General features: G+C 30.5%; 1 protein-coding gene across 6 annotated transcripts in view; it reads left to right on the forward strand.

Annotated features, from left to right (window-relative positions):
* Positions 1–16187, forward strand: part of LOC118193348 (nucleoside diphosphate phosphatase ENTPD5-like) — a 113764-nt gene that overhangs the window by 86219 nt on the left and 11358 nt on the right. For all 6 annotated transcript variants that reach the window (XM_085815960.1, XM_085815961.1, XM_035364422.2 and 3 more), the window contains exons 10-11: positions 8798–8952; positions 15549–15709. In XM_085815960.1, coding sequence (XP_085672086.1) covers positions 8798–8952; positions 15549–15709 — 316 coding nt within the window. The remainder of the gene's footprint in view (positions 1–8797; positions 8953–15548; positions 15710–16187) is intronic.

The following is a 16187-nucleotide window of genomic DNA, read 5'->3' on the forward strand; positions in this document are numbered from 1 at the left end:
CATTTAAATGGGTTCTTTTTTTTTTAGATTGTTTTTAATGTTAGAAAATACTCTTCGATTAGAAATCTTAATTTAGTGTATTTATTATGCAAAGCATCAGAATGTTTTATTCAGTAAGAAAATGTTTCATATGTAGGTTAAATGTTAAGGTCTTTAATTTGCCACACTAAACGAAATCACTGCAAAGCATAAAAAAAAACCTGTAATGACTTAAAATAGTTGTGTATCAAAAAAAGGGGGGGGACTTACATAAATTTGTTAATTTCACAAAGGTTTTCAGTTCTCATTCAAATTGAAGTTTTTATATTAAAATAAACAGAAAAGAAGTATGCTTTTCCTCTTAAAAAAATAAAAATTTCTTTTAACTTATGAGACAATTTTTCTGTGTGCAGTTTTTTTGTGCATTATTTCCAGTTTTTCATATTTTTCTTATAACAATCATATTTTTGTCCTTATAAAAGGATTATTTAAATTATAAATTTGGGCTTATTATTTAAAGGATCTTTATAAAGATCCTTTAAATTTCAATTAATTTCATGGTTTTTCATTACTTAAAATACTGTCTACATTTTTAAACAAAATTGAGTGTATATTTATTATATTATTTTTTTATATTTGTACAAATGGTAAATATGGGCTTTAACGAAAGTTTCCTGCCACCGCATGTATCGTCTGTGCAAGAACTTAGCATTGGTGTGTTTAATCATATTTTGTCAAACGATTTTTGGCACTTGAAACAAAGAGACTTTTTTTAGAACACTATATTGTGAAATTTGTAAGAAAATATCGTTATCATTAAGCATAAGGTGTCTGAAATGGAACTATCATGCTACCACGCTACCAGATTAAAATCATCTTTTACTTCCATTTCTGTTGCAAAAAGTCATCTACCAAATGTCATCAAACCATGTATACAGCTTAGAGGACTATGACATTCAAGAAGCAGAGCACTCTGGCTGGCCTGCTGATGTTGATGAGGTCCACCTATGAGAACTTGTGGAAGAAGATTAGTATGCAATCACTTGAGAGCTTGCTAAGGAGTCAGACATTAGTACCATGTCCATTAGTCATGCTGTATGTTGCATAAACTTGACATACGAGTTCAGTCACTGAGTGCTGCATGAGCTGAAGCAGATAAGGACAGGTGTGTTCGGGTCTGCACTGATCTGATCAAATATCAATACAAGGGAAAAATTCGGGACAGAATCATCACTAGTGATGAAAAGTGGATTTACTTCAACAGTACAGGTTGAAAAGGGGATTGAATAGTGCCCAGAGAGCCTGACGGCAGGTCAGAAAGTACAATTTGGCTAACAAAAAGATCTTACTTTGTATCTGGTGGAATTGCTGTGGTATTATCCACAATGAGTACCTGGAAAAAGGTAAAACTCTTGACAATAAGGTGAGATGGTAGTCTGTGTTGATGTTGCTTGCTATCAAGGAAAAAATGTGAACTGAGTTCCGATGCAAAAAGGAAATGTTCCACGAAGATAATGCAAGACCACATGTGTCTGCATTCACCAGCTGGACTCTGTACGGATTCGAATGGGATCTTTTGCCACTCACACCGTATAGCCCAACATCGCTCTTTTGGACTTCTAGATTTTTTCACTCCTGCAGCTACATCTTGCTGATGCTTTCTTCCATTCTGCACAGGGTGTCCAAAATGATGTTGATCTGTTTTCTGGGACAAAGTTTCTGCGCCAAAGGCATTGAAAAACGATCAACTAATTGGCAGAAAATCTTAGATTTGGGTAGTGATTACTACCTGCACTAAAGGTACGGTTTCCATGTTTTTTTTTTTTTTCCCTAACTTTGTTGAGAAGGATTTTTGGTGGAAAACTTTCGTTACAACCAGATACATTATCTAAATCTTCATCCTCAATAATTTTTGATATTACATTTATTGATTTTTATAATACAAAACATTAGAAAAGCTGACAATTATGAATTATGTTTTTCAGTTAAAAGTCAGTGTTATAATTTTAGTGCAGTAAAAGAGATTCCACATCATAGTTTTCTAGAATGTTAATATTGATGCTAAATAATTTTTTTGATGTTTTTATTGTGTAATTTGTCTAAAGATTTTTTTTAGCACTTTTAAGTGCTAAAAACTGTGAGGGACTAAATCTAATGTCATGATTAACAAGTTTGGGGAAATATTTCATTTGATCAGATGGATCTAAATTTTTATTATACTTTAATTTGTAAATCATTTAGTTAATGGAAAAATAGGGAAGTGAAATTTAAATTGTATTTATTTTTAGAATCGACTTTTATGGATTAAATAGGATAAGTGCTAAAAAGGAGAATTATCATATTGGATATATATTTTTTAGTAAAATCATTTAACCTGAAACTGTAAGTTTTTAAGCTGTTTGATGTTGTATTTAGTTATGAAATGCCATATCAGTTTTTTAAAATGGTAAGCTCTTGTTAAAAAGTATATCATAATGAAGATACCGTATTCTTATTAAGAGATTTTGAGTCTTATATTTCTGCAATTTTCATAATTAATCTGAGTGGTGGAAATGAGACTGACATGTTAATACACAGTTTTTTGCATGCATTCTAATATGGCGTATATTTCCTACTGTTAAATAAATTTTAGTAATAATCTTAGTTAATTCAAGACTTAAGCATTTTCAAGACATGGATGCTTTTTAATTTAGTTGCAAAAAAATTACGAATATTCCTTTTTTTACATATAAAACTAACATTTTAAATTAAAAAATAGTAAAGAATAAGTGTTAAAGTCAAACTAAAATTTTGTTACAGGACAAAAGAACATACAGGAATTGTATATAAACATTTATAAAAATATATTACTTTTTCACAGGTTGAATAATGCTAAGCTATTTTTGCTAAGTCAAATTATGCAGGAAATTGGGAGGAAAAAAAAAAAAAAGAAATATTTCTGTTCTTAAAACTATAATTATTTAATTATGGGATGGAAACACTTGTGTTAGTAGAAATGGGCATTTCACAGTGGCTTTCGGTGTTATCAATAAAAACATCAATTTAATCCTCTGGATTCAAATGCTATTTTTTTAAAAGGACAGATCTAAGCTGATGGAACTTCCAAGGAAAAGGCTAGCATGCCACAACTGGTCAATCTAGGCTATTTGAAATATTTTTAATCAGATTGAGCTTAGAAGAATAGGATAGCCAGTAGGAAATATCAGAAGTTTGGAGATATTTAGTTATCATATCAGCTGATTAAGATAAAGATTATCATGACCGCCCCCCCTGAAAAAAAAAAAAGAGAGAAAGGAGTCTTAGCCCATAGGAGTCATTAATAGCCTTACTTGGGGAGGGTTACTTAGCCTTATTTTTTTATATCTGTATGGTTACAGAACCTGTGTCATAGGTACAAGTGTTTTGTTTCTAATAATTTTTACTTTAACAAGTAAACTGCCATCATGGAACCAGTGTGTTCCATTAATATGTAGTCAAAGATTGATTATACTAGGCTATCTTTAGATGAAAGTTTATCCAGAATCATTATTTAAACTGCATCTGGTTCATCTGTGAACAAACAGTACTAAGATGCAGACATCTTGGCTGCATTGATGATGAAGAGAGATTGTACCATCTTAAATACAGACACAGAACACAGATCATGACTATTAGTCTTTACCAAAAGACCATAAAGCCTTCAGGAATCAGAAAATCTGTTTTTTCCCCCTTCTTTTTCTTTCTTTTCTTTCTTTCTTTTTTTTTTTTTTTTTTGTGTGTGTATGTGTGTGTATGTGTCAGTGGCTGTGGAGAGCTTCTGCTCTAGCTGTCTAATCTTATGTAATGGTTTCCTTAGATCAGTAATGACAAATAAAGTTTTTTATATGCTACAGTTGTTATTGGATGCCTTGATCTGGAAGTCAACTAAACTGTATACATGCTTAGAGAGCCGCTCCATATTTTGAGATAAAATTTTGGAGAATATTCAGGGATTGAGAGGTGTCTAGCAGCACTTGACCCACCTTTAATCTATAAACTGCTTGATATTTTTGCCTTTCATGTAAATGATGTCTCTCAGACATGGTTAGATATATTTCACTTCTTTCTTCACACAACATTTTATTTAATAAGGATATGTTCGTTTTGTAGATGCTGATCATTTGCATGTATTTGCCTTATTTACAAATTTTATGCCCAAATTATAAACACAGTAATATGCTTTTGTGTTCTGTAGCATATAATCACCATAAACAATTGCACTTTAGGCTTTGTTTAGGGTTATCCAAATAATTACACTAAGTGGAGTTTTAATCAGTTTGTGCATTGTTAGCATCACTTTTGCAATTATCTTTTAATTTTGAACATCTCTATAAATGTACATAAATTTATATACAGAGTGAGTATTTATTCATAGATTTACTTAAAGAGGTTAGATTATATATATATATATTTTAAATTTAAGTGACCCTATAGTTATGGAAAATAGCATTGATGGTATAATTGATTTATCCATCTTTGTATGCTAAATTTCAAGAGTATTTTAAAGAAAAATATAGGGAATATTTTTATTTTATCAATGAACTTGTTATCTGAAGGAATTAAGTGTCATCATTCAGATGACAATTATAATGTTTTGCTAATATATGGTTCCTGTTCATCTGTAAAGTCTTGTAAGTCAGAAACAGTCGGAAATGAAACATGGAATGTGAAAATGCGAGGGCATTTCGAAAAGTAATCCTTAAAAAAACATTTATTTAGAAAACGTCAGTTACATCTTATTAACTGGATTATTTATTATTTTTCGACATAATCATTCCCGTTATCCGAACATTTGTTAAGTCGGTGCACAAGCTTTTGTATCCCACAGTCATAGAAGGTTGCCGCCTGCTGGAACCCAGCGCGCACACAATTTCCTGCGCCCTAACTTGACAGTCGCAACGTCACAAAGAGTTGTCTTTGACACTTCCGGTATGATCTGATGCAATTCTTTCAATTTGAGACGTCTATTCGCACGAATTGCTTCCTATGTTCTCTGAAGAAGGGCATCAGAGATCACAGATGGCCGACCTGTTCTTTGTTCGTCATGCACATCGGTCCTACCTTCAGAGAAATGACGACACCATTTCGTTACATTTTGTCGATTCATAATTGTTCCCATAAACAGAAACAATTTCTTTGTGAATATCTGCTGGTCACTGACCTTTTGCATGAAGAAAACATATGACGGAGTGCACTTCGCATTTGGCGGGATTCTGAATCGGCGCAACCATTTTAAACACGACCTACTCCAACCAGAAATAACGTCGAAATGTCGAACGACCACGAGGAGAAAGCTAACGGTTCAAGGTTAACACCTGTGTTGCCAACTTGCTCACCAAAACTTTTCTTTTTCTCTGGCGTGTGGTGTATCTTTACTTTTCGAAATGCCCTCGTATAAACTTTTTTTCAAAAAGTCAGTGAAAATCTTTAACTTTTTCTTGCCAAGGAAGACTGATCTTCTCAAAGAATGAAATGTTCATGCTTTAACAGGGTTCGTAGCGGTCCTTATAAGTGCTTATAAGTCCTTATATTTAAAAATAAAATATAAGGGCCCTTATAGGTGCTTACTTTTTCTTTAAAGCCCTTATTTTTTTGTTTAATAAACTAAATAAACAACTAAATAAACAACTTCACAACTTCACACATTCCTAATATGGAATGTCAGATGGTGAATCATACTCCCGGAAATAGCTTTTCCTCCTCACTGTGCATGAATGTAACTTTTGGTGTGCGCTGAGAGTACAGACAGGTGCCCGTCGTTCTGTTGGTCAAAGAATTGCGAAAGCAGTAGAAAATTCTGGTACATTCGGCATTCTTTTCCTCCCACCCAAATACTACACACGTTTGAATTTATATCAAGATCTTAATAATTTGCATTCTCGTTCCACTTGGTCAGTTCATATTCGTGTTTGTTATGATCGTTATGCTTATATTATGAGTATATGCATGAATGTTTATAATAACATAGTTGCAGTAACTGCTGAAGTATAGTAAACTTCCAAAAATGGTTGTGTTTTAACACAGATTAGCTTTCTAAGGAATAATATTCGGAATGGCTTAAATAAAGGGAAAGTAATCAAATAGTCAAAATAATTTAATTTTTTTGGCCAATACATTATACAGTATGAAGGTTGGGAGGTTCTCCCCTTTCTCCGCAAAATCTCGAATATTGAAACTGTTACAGTTCGCTGCAAAACAAGCAATGGACCCCTCCTTTTTTTTTATTTATTTTTATTTTTTTGTCACTTTCCAATCTGGATTGAATAGGACTAAAAGTTCTGCGGTCTACCAACCCAAGCAAAGAATGATTCTATTCCGGAAATTTAATGCAGTCTGTTGAAAATTAAAATGAAAAACACCCCAGATTGGTAAGTCTCTTTCTTTTCCTTTATTTAGTTCTTTATTCTCCCAATACCGGCAGCTGTTGATTCCGATTGCGTAATACCAAGTAGGAAAGAATTACGGTGCACGTATTGTGCAATAACGTTTGTGATATTTTGTAGAGATAATTAATTTTGATGTTCGGTCCGAGATTTGTTTATGAACACTTAAAAGAGTTTTACTGTGCTTGCTAAGCAGAATATTTTTCTGTTCCATTGGTTTGTTTTTATATGATGCACATATCGAAATGTCAAAGGGATTTATTTAGCGGAAAAATCTAAAAAACGGCTACAGTGTATCCCCCCGTCTGCTCCTCTTTTTTAAGTTACGCTCGACTGTCTGAATATTCGCCAATTTTCAAGTATGTGGGTACTTAAGCCAAAGAATATGTATTGACAGTACATAGAATATGTACATAGACTTTCTTTGGTTAAGCTTTTACTGTTAAAGAATGACTGCATGAAGAAAATTTCTGTCTTCTGATATCAGAAATGTTTATTTTTTTCATTTAAATTACTTTTATTGCTGTTAAGGAAAAACTGATATAACAATGAAAATTTAGAAAATGTTCAGAATTTAGATTTAAATTAGTTAAATATCAATATGAGTGGAAAAATAAATTGTATTTATTATTAAGTTCCAAGTGAATAGAATAAATATGCCTTATTATTATTTATTTCCTCTATTTTGAACTGAAATTTCATCATTAAATCTTGTAATATACTTTAGTTCTGCATAGTTTTTTTTTTCTCTCATTGTAAACTAGTTCTGTAAATTTAACTGTTATTTAAAATTTAAAAAAAAGTATGTAATTGTTTTCCATGGCTGAGTAATGCTCATTCTCTCTTAATAAATACTGAATTTCTCATATTTTAAATTACGAGTCTTATTTTTCTTTTAAGGTTATGCAGTTGTGTATAATGTAATTAGACAGGTGCTTATTTTTTTCCTTAAAATGTGCTTGAAAAGTGCTTATAGGTGCTTATGTTTTTTACTAAAATGTGGCTATGAACCCTGTTTAAATGATACACTGTAAACAAAAATTCTGTCCTCCTTAAAAATAAATAAATAAATAAAAAAAATACTGCAGTTTTTGTTTTTCTTGTACAAAGTATTTTATTCAACTTTTATTGGAAAATATTTATTATTATAGGAATAATAATTATTGTGAATGATGTGCTGTTGTTGTCAGTTTCTTTCAGAATATGAATTTTTTTTTTCTAGAAGATATTTTTTTTTAAAAAACAACCTACTTTTCCGAATGGTTTTAGTTGTATTTTTCCTTCCTGTATGTATACATATTGTTGCATGCTTATGGGTTATGTATTGAATGCACACAGAACCAGTTCTAGCTTTGTAAAATTTATTTACCAAAAGAAACACTTTAACAGTTCTGAAACTTTCCACAAAAACAATCGTACAGTTCTTCTCAGTATCACAGAGCACAAGTAGTAGCTGCATTTTAAACTACTAAGAATGTTAAACACAACACACTGCAAAGCACATTTAAATTGCAAAACTCTCACTGTATCTCAATACTTTGGATTCAGCTCTGAGAGCAGATGTTCTCTCCAGTCTTATATACTTTTCACCCAGCCACCAAGATATCTCTTATACCTTCCATTTCTCAAAATTACTGGAAGGCATATACAGTTGAAGTTATATCTAAGGGCTGGGTATGGTTACAGTTACATTTGGTGATCAATTACAGTTTTTCAGTTACAGATCAGTTAGTTATATAGAGACTGGACTGAAATGTTACCATGTGGTTGCCTAGTTTGGCAACTTTTGTGCAATTTCTCGCCGAATTTGGGGACAAAACGTAGTTGTCAAATCCATCGCCAGCGTCGTGATATCTCTCCAATTTAGTGAGAAAGCCATTTACTCTGTTAAGTAGACTTGCCTCTGTTATCTTATTTCTTAGGCACAGCTTCGTCTCTCAAGCATTTCGTGTTACATTATACAAAAACTACTATAATTTCTCACATAATTGCACTAGAATTACTTGCATGTGTACAAAATTTATAACAATATATTTGCTTCACAATAATGAATAAGAAAAATTCATTTTTGTTTATTATGCTTGGTCACAGAAGTTGTGTTCTTTAGTCTTGAAAAATTAGGAGAATTAAAAGTTGAATTTCATTGGAATTCTGTAATAATTACCATTTTTGATTTCATTGTTGATTATCTGCTAATTCACATAGAGTAATAATAGTGTCTAAAAATGTAATTGTTTTAATTCTATTAATACTTTAAAATGTTTGTTATCTGAAATTTTATTGCTCTTATTTTGATTGAAATTAAACTTGATAACATGGCGCTTAGTAATAAAAGTATTCTAACTGCTATTGATTATAAATGCAAATTACTTGTAACAGATATATATTATTACTTTCTTTTAATTTTTCCACCATAGTGGTAGAGCTGATGGACAGTTTGGCTTTAAATATTGCTATGATAAGGCTGTAAAATTTCTTGGTGATTCTGTTGATCAGCCTGAAGAACTATTAAAAAGAGAAGTTTATGCATTATCATATTATTATGACCGAGCTGTTGACTTAAAAATTGTTGGTATGTATTTAGCCTTAATATTAAACTGCAGAATGGACAAAATTCAGAGTACCTGTTTACGCACTAGGATATCTATAGTTAACGTTTTACATGAATGATATCTATGTTAATCTAGTTATTTGTATATGAAAGTATTTTTTATTCCGTAGTGTTTTTTTAAATTTTATTTTGCAAATTTGTTGGTAATAATTTGATGTTTTCAGAAGAATTTATTCATTAACATTAAACGTTTGTTGTAAATTTTAAGTACCTTGGTAATATTATTTCAAAATATTGATGTTACTTTCGAATTTCTTTAATTTGTATTATACCTAAGATTAGGTATTTCATTTTTCTTTGAATATTTTTAGTAAATTTTTTTAATAATTCTTTTCACAAAAATTATTAAACAATTTACTGGTTCATTTTTTAACAGCTGTGTTTTTACAGGTATGTCTGATATGTGAACTTTAAGAAGTAGTTGAACAGTTTTTATATGAGCAAGTAGTGCATAAAACATGTTTAAAAATGAAAGTTTTTGACCTACTGTTTTTAGTCAGAAGATTTTGACTTAATTAGTCAAACTACAGAGTTGAATTAATATCTTGAGAAATACGATTTATGCAAAATAATGTGTGTAATATTTGCTTGCTTGCTTTATTTAATATTTGATTCTTTATTTTATATTTGATTTTTTTCTGAAAGCTTCAATTCGATTATTTATTATACACTGAGGATTTGGTATGTTTATGCAGATCAGTTTCTGAATTTAGTAAGAAATGTTAAAACTCAGCATAATCCATTATTTTTACTCTTCTTTATTTGTCAGTCAGCTTAATATATAATTTTTTAATCAATCAGTAAAGACATGAATCCCATAAAATTCCTGTTTTAGGAATTGTCTCGTTATACCTATGAACTGATAGCTGTCAAGGGTGTTATTGTATCTTAATTATCAAGGGTGCATTGGATATTTTGCTGTCCAAAGCAGTTCAGAATTCTAATGTAAAATAATTTTCTCTGATTCTAAATCTGCACTCTGGGCAATCAAGAGGAGCTACTCTGAACTTGCCCAGGACATTCTTGTGCTCATAAACACAATAATAGCTGTCCCAAAAGCCTACACCCTACAGTCCCAAAAGCCTTTTCCACACTTTATTTGTGCGGACATCAGAAAAATCACAATTAAGTGTTGAGACTTTGAAAGCCATTTTATGTGTGAAATATAATTTAACAAATTCTTGTGAAAAAAAATATGATCTTTCGAATAAAGACAGCAATCTACTAAACAAAATTCACTCAAATGAGAAATATGCCAAAGAATAAAATAATACTATACGTAATTTTTGTAATGTATTTGTAAATTGTACTTGTGTTGAAATTTTGAAAATATATAACAATACTATTTTTTGTTCTATGAAAATTTGTGTTGCTCTGTATAGACTAAATGTTTAAACATCCCCCCAGTCAATGGTGCCCCGCTTTACCAATGTTAAAATCTGGTCACCTTACCCTAGAGGTTATTGCTGAGTTGCATTAGTAACATTAATGATGCCAGCTTACATAAGATTAACCTTTTAACTGTCATGCCCAAAATAATCTCGGGCACAGCACAGGTATTCCAAAATGTCATGTCCGAATATAACTTGGGCTATTTATTTTAATGTATCATATTTTTATACCTGAATATATATCGTGAGAAGATTATTTCGGCTTCAATTCAACAGATGGCAGTGCTTTACTGAAGATTTCAAAGGAAAGAGGTTAAAGTTCAAAAGTGCGCAGCATTTTTTTTTTTTTTTTTTTTGTTGTTATTGCTAGACAAACAATTCATTTTTGGAATAATTAAAAAACAAATGACAATTTATGCACCCAAATCATCAAAATAACTTGGCAGTTAAAGGGTTAAATAAAAGTTTGGCAAATTTTTTCTGTATTTTCCATATGAGAAGGACTAAAATATCATAGATAGATGTTATGTTGCTGAAATGCATATATAAAGTCAGGTATATATGTTTATATACACATATATATTTATATATGTTGGATAAATATGAAAATTACGTAGGTAGCTGTTGAAACATGCCCATAATGAAGAATAATTTTGGTAGTTGAGCAGATTTAAATATTCATTTTTATTTGACATTTGAAGTTGCAAATAACTGAGCTTGTTTGACAACATTTACATTTTCCATAAGTTTGTGGTAAGAAGAAAAACAACAGGCAGCATATTAGCTAGGCTGAGGAGCAGAAGAGAAATTGTGGTATTTAACATGAAATTGTAATTCAGAGATAGGTTAGTTTCGATTTTGTTATCAATTTGATTGGAATTAGTAAAGCTCTAAAATTGTTATTGGCTTATAAGTTTGTTTCATCAGAGCATTTTGGAAAAGTCATATGATATGGATTATTCTAGGAATGATGCAGTTCAGAGTACGTTTATTGTAAGTGATTATCATTTTTAGAACAGAAAGAGGAAGCACCCAAATTAAATGGAAGAATTAAGGATATTGCAACTTTAAGTTATGACATTGATTTACATATTTTTTTATCTTGCATATGTATATAAACTTAAATAATTTAAATTAATGGAAATATTAAATTTAAAAACTAAAACCCAAATTATGCAGTTGTAAGCTGCATTAAGTCATTGGTAATAATTATTAAAATCAAAACATAACAAATTCATACATCATAATCAATTTGAAATAATAATTTGGCACAAAAATAGAAAAATCGCTAACGCAAACAACTACTATAAAAATGGACAAAACTGATATTACAGCTGTTAAAAATTTTTCAGACAAACCAATGTTGTGGGAAAAAAAAAATTGTCCAATGTATTTATAACTTCATACAATGAAAAATCTGAAAAAGTAAAAGCAAGTGGGTTTTATATCTAACTGTGCATCTTCATCAGGGGTTAGTGTATTGCAAATTGTAAAAGAGAAAGCCTGTTTCTGAACTGACAAATGCACATATATACAGAATTAGGCTTAAATCAAAAAAAATATAAATTAAATTTATATGTGCATTTATCACTACTACACTCTATTCCAATCGCTACTGGCTGGAATAAAAAAAAAAGCTTTTTCCCCAAATTTAATGAGATACATTCCGATGACCTCAAAGATCACTTGACTTATGCATAGCTTTTGTAAAGAAACAATGCAGAGATCATGTGACTTATGTACAGCTAATGCAAACAAGCAAGGTCGTTCACTTCAGAGTGAATGCCTTGCTTCCTGCCACTTCAGAGGCCACCTTAATGCTCCATTTCAGTATTAATATTCCATAACAAAATCTGTTTATTTTGGTCCCCTTCTGCCTTTTTATGAGATATTCTGCATTTTTATGAGATATTTTTTAACCATCTTGAATGTACATTTATATATATATTGTATACAATATATATGATATTCTTAAGGCATTCTACAGTATGTATGTATATATATATATATTATATACACACACATACTTAAGAATACCTTCCATATTTTCTGATGATTTTGTTTTTCCATGCAAGTACACTTCTTAAAGAATAGGATTATCAGTAATGTTTAGTTCATTATTAAACTGCATTCAAAAGAATCTAGTCACTTTCAAGAGTATTTATTATGGAAAATTTCTCAGAACTTTCTGATGTAGATGCGTCATTAAGATATTCATATTGAAGATAATTTTCATCCATACCAAACATAGACTAGGGTAGTAATGCATTAAAAGAGGCCACCATGAACATGCATTGACTAACAAACCATCTTTCAACCTAAATCTGATGAAATGTTTTTGGAATATTCTGAAGAGTGCTGTTACCCTGAACTGAGAAAGAAATAGTAGCTGTTTTTATACTCGTAAGGCCTGTTTCCACTGCTGCGTGTGTGTTGCGGTGCATATGCGTTTCTCCAATTAGTGAGCGAATTCACTTTGATTGACATCTGCAATCCGGTCGATGTGTGGTGACGGATGATGTACGGATGGAGTTCAACTTCTATCCGTATGTCTGCGGATGCGTTGGGGTTACGTAGTAAAAAAGGAGCAATCAGGTGTAGTCACCAAAAATTAATCGTGGCAGAAGTAGCGATGAGCGCTCGCTTAGGGAAAGAATGTTTTGCTAAAAAATACTTATTTCTGAATTAACATTATAGCAAGAAATCTGCGTGCTGAAAAAGTCAGCAATCAGCTGAATTTAGTTAAAAAAAGATAAGAAAAATAAAGTAACTGCAACTACAGTACTTGTTCGCAGATAAAATCAGGCATTCAAGAAAATCAGCAGCAAAAATTATAATTTCAAGTCCATGAAATAACAAAATTTGTCCTGACAATTATTTTCTAGTTCTGCATACACATTTACCTTTAATGAAAATGAATGTCTGACTATAGCAAATCAGATATAGCATTAAAAGATTTGTTATTTTTTTCTTTTGAAACAGGTAAAAACTAAAAGCATTAATTATAAATTAAATCTAATAGCTTTTTAAATATTCCACTGCATTAAAGAGTATGTTAAATTTGTATTTCTCTATTTGTAAATATATCTTTTTGGCTAACATATTATTTGTAAGCACATGAAATATATTTTTAGCAGCCTGTTTTAACTTCAATCGGAATGCCACTTTAAAAGATAATGTTTTTTGTAAAAAATGTACTAGAAGGTGCAGAACAAACTCTGGTGAATTTTTTAGATGATAGCACACCGAAATAGAACCAAAAATTTTAGTTTTAAGAATTGATTTACTTGATGATGTATAGAAGTCAAAATATGCATATCATTTCCGTGTGATGTTAGCTTAGTGGTAAAGCTGACGTTAACAAAAATTAAATTTTGGGATCGTGAGTTTGAATCTCTTACGCTTTTTCCACCCTGTCTGCAACTTTCTTAGCTTTTTGTTCCAATTTGATCTATATTCATGTTTTATAATTTATTTCTATTATTATATGCATTAAATATATTGTTTTATTTATGCTCTTATTTATTTAAATTTTCCCCGTAAAAAATTTTGAAAATTATATAATACGAATTTAAAGCATACACTTTACTACATATATATTTGAATTTAACAAACATTCTCTATTCGTAAAAAGGAAATTTAAAGTTAATTAAATTTAAATGAAATTTAATGCAAACAAAGAAATGATTAATTATTGCTGCGAACTAATCTACAATACCATTTAAATTCTGAGAGCATATGTAAATCAAGTGCAAGTATCAGAATCCATGAATAAATATATATAATTCCAAAAATTTATTTATCCTATTATTCACTTATGCGTTTTATAAATTTTTTAAAATTTATAAAAAAAATTATAAAAATGCATAAGTGAATAATAGGATTAATCCTGAAAATTTATATCGTATAAAGGGAAAAAGCTTATTTTTATAACTTCTTCTATAAAAAGAGATATGAATTAAAAATTTTTAAATAAAAAATAATATTTTATGGACTATGCATAAAATATAACTGCCCATAGTGCATTTTAAAACAAACGAGATTTCTAATAAATTATCCAGCTATGACCCTGAAGTCGGCGGTATACAAGCATAGCAAGTTTTGTGTAAAGATTGTGAACCTTTCTTTACAGTTGCTCTGTATTTTTAAAGTACTAACTATTTTTTAATTCGTTTAACTTTTTTATTTTATTTATTTGTTTATTTTTTCACTAACAGTACATTTTAGCTTTAATAATATATATATTATTTCATTAATATTTAAGGCTTCTAGAAATGCAAAGAAATTATTAAAATTTACTTCAGCTTCTCTGCAATTAGTGATGTTCATAATATGCATTATAACCTTACTTACCTAAAAATTGCTAGCACACTTTACTATACTATACTTTCGCAGTTCATAAGCAGAAATAAAATTTTCCAATAGCATGTAATTTAGTAAACAAAACTTTTCTGCGTTTTACGTCAGTATCCGTATCAAATCCAAAACAAACAATGCTCACTTAAGCTAGAAGAATTCGGATGTTTAGCATCGAAACTGGCGAACTGCTTGTTTGGCACCAAAATATTACAGTGATACCTAGCGGCGGAAAATGAAAATAATCTACGGATACGCGACAGTGGAAGCGCTTGTACGGATGCTGTAGGCGTGTCTTCAATTCAGGCAACACGTTCGTACGCAGTAGTGGAAACGGGCCTTTAAGATGATCAGTAATACTAGCAACATGGAGAACATCGTGATTGAGCTTGCCTAGCTATATGGAGTACTGAAGTCCTTTGTTTAACTTGTGCATTCTGGATGTCATTTTAAGACAATTTATTGTTTGTACTAATTTTTCTGCTGAAAAATGTTAATGGTGAAAATATTTTTATGTGATTCTAAGACTAGTTATGTAATTTATTTTTACCAAATTTTACCTGAATCTATCGTATAGCGTTTTGTCCATCATGATTTATTTGGGGTTTTCTGTAATTTTAAAGAAATTAAGACTACTCTAGAGTTAAACTTTGCTTACATTTGGAATATAATTTTAAATTTTGTAAAATTATTTTGTTGTATACAGTAATAAAAGTATGTTTCTATATTTTTGCATAAAACTATAAGTGCAATAATCTAAAATAAAATGAGTAGTTAACTAATTCTGAAAATTTTTATTTATAATTTTAGGTGAGAAAGGTGGACTTGTTACTGTTGGTGTTTACCTAGAAGCTTGCAAAAGCATTTGTAATCAGAAAACATTAAGTGATCCCTTTCTGTGCCTTGACTGCAGCTATATTACTGCTCTTCTACATCATGGTCTTGGATTTAATAAGAATAAAGAAATAATGGTTTGTATTAAATTAAGGATACATTATTAATGCTTGGAAATATCCATATTTTGTACATGCATAAAAGAGCCAGAGGCATTCACAACATGTTTGTGAAAATTAAATTTGAGAGTTTACCTCTGTCACTATAAGTTTGAACATAAAATTGTCTGCCTACAACTTAGAGTCAGTTGGTTTCTGTGAGGAGGTATTCTCACTTTACTAAAAAGACATGTATGTTCTGGACACTTTTCTTAAAATTGTTTATGTGCTTTGCATATAGTCTCATCCCATCTTCATGTGTACTCTGTTCAATCTAAATAATGTCTAGGTTAATGTATTAGGGCATTTAAATGTGACGCAAACTGATGGGCCTTTTTGTGCAATTTTTCCTATGGTACTGTAAATGACCTTGATTTGTTTTGCTGATTGTGGCAAAGCACATAAGGACCGTTATCCTAGGGAAGAGGTGTCGTTTTGGAGGACTTTTAAAGGAAAA

This window comes from Stegodyphus dumicola, chromosome 4 (genome assembly GCF_044657685.1).
Source record: "Stegodyphus dumicola isolate Sdum_Otavi_A_Nest chromosome 4, ASM4465768v1".
Lineage (NCBI taxonomy): Eukaryota > Metazoa > Arthropoda > Arachnida > Araneae > Eresidae > Stegodyphus > Stegodyphus dumicola.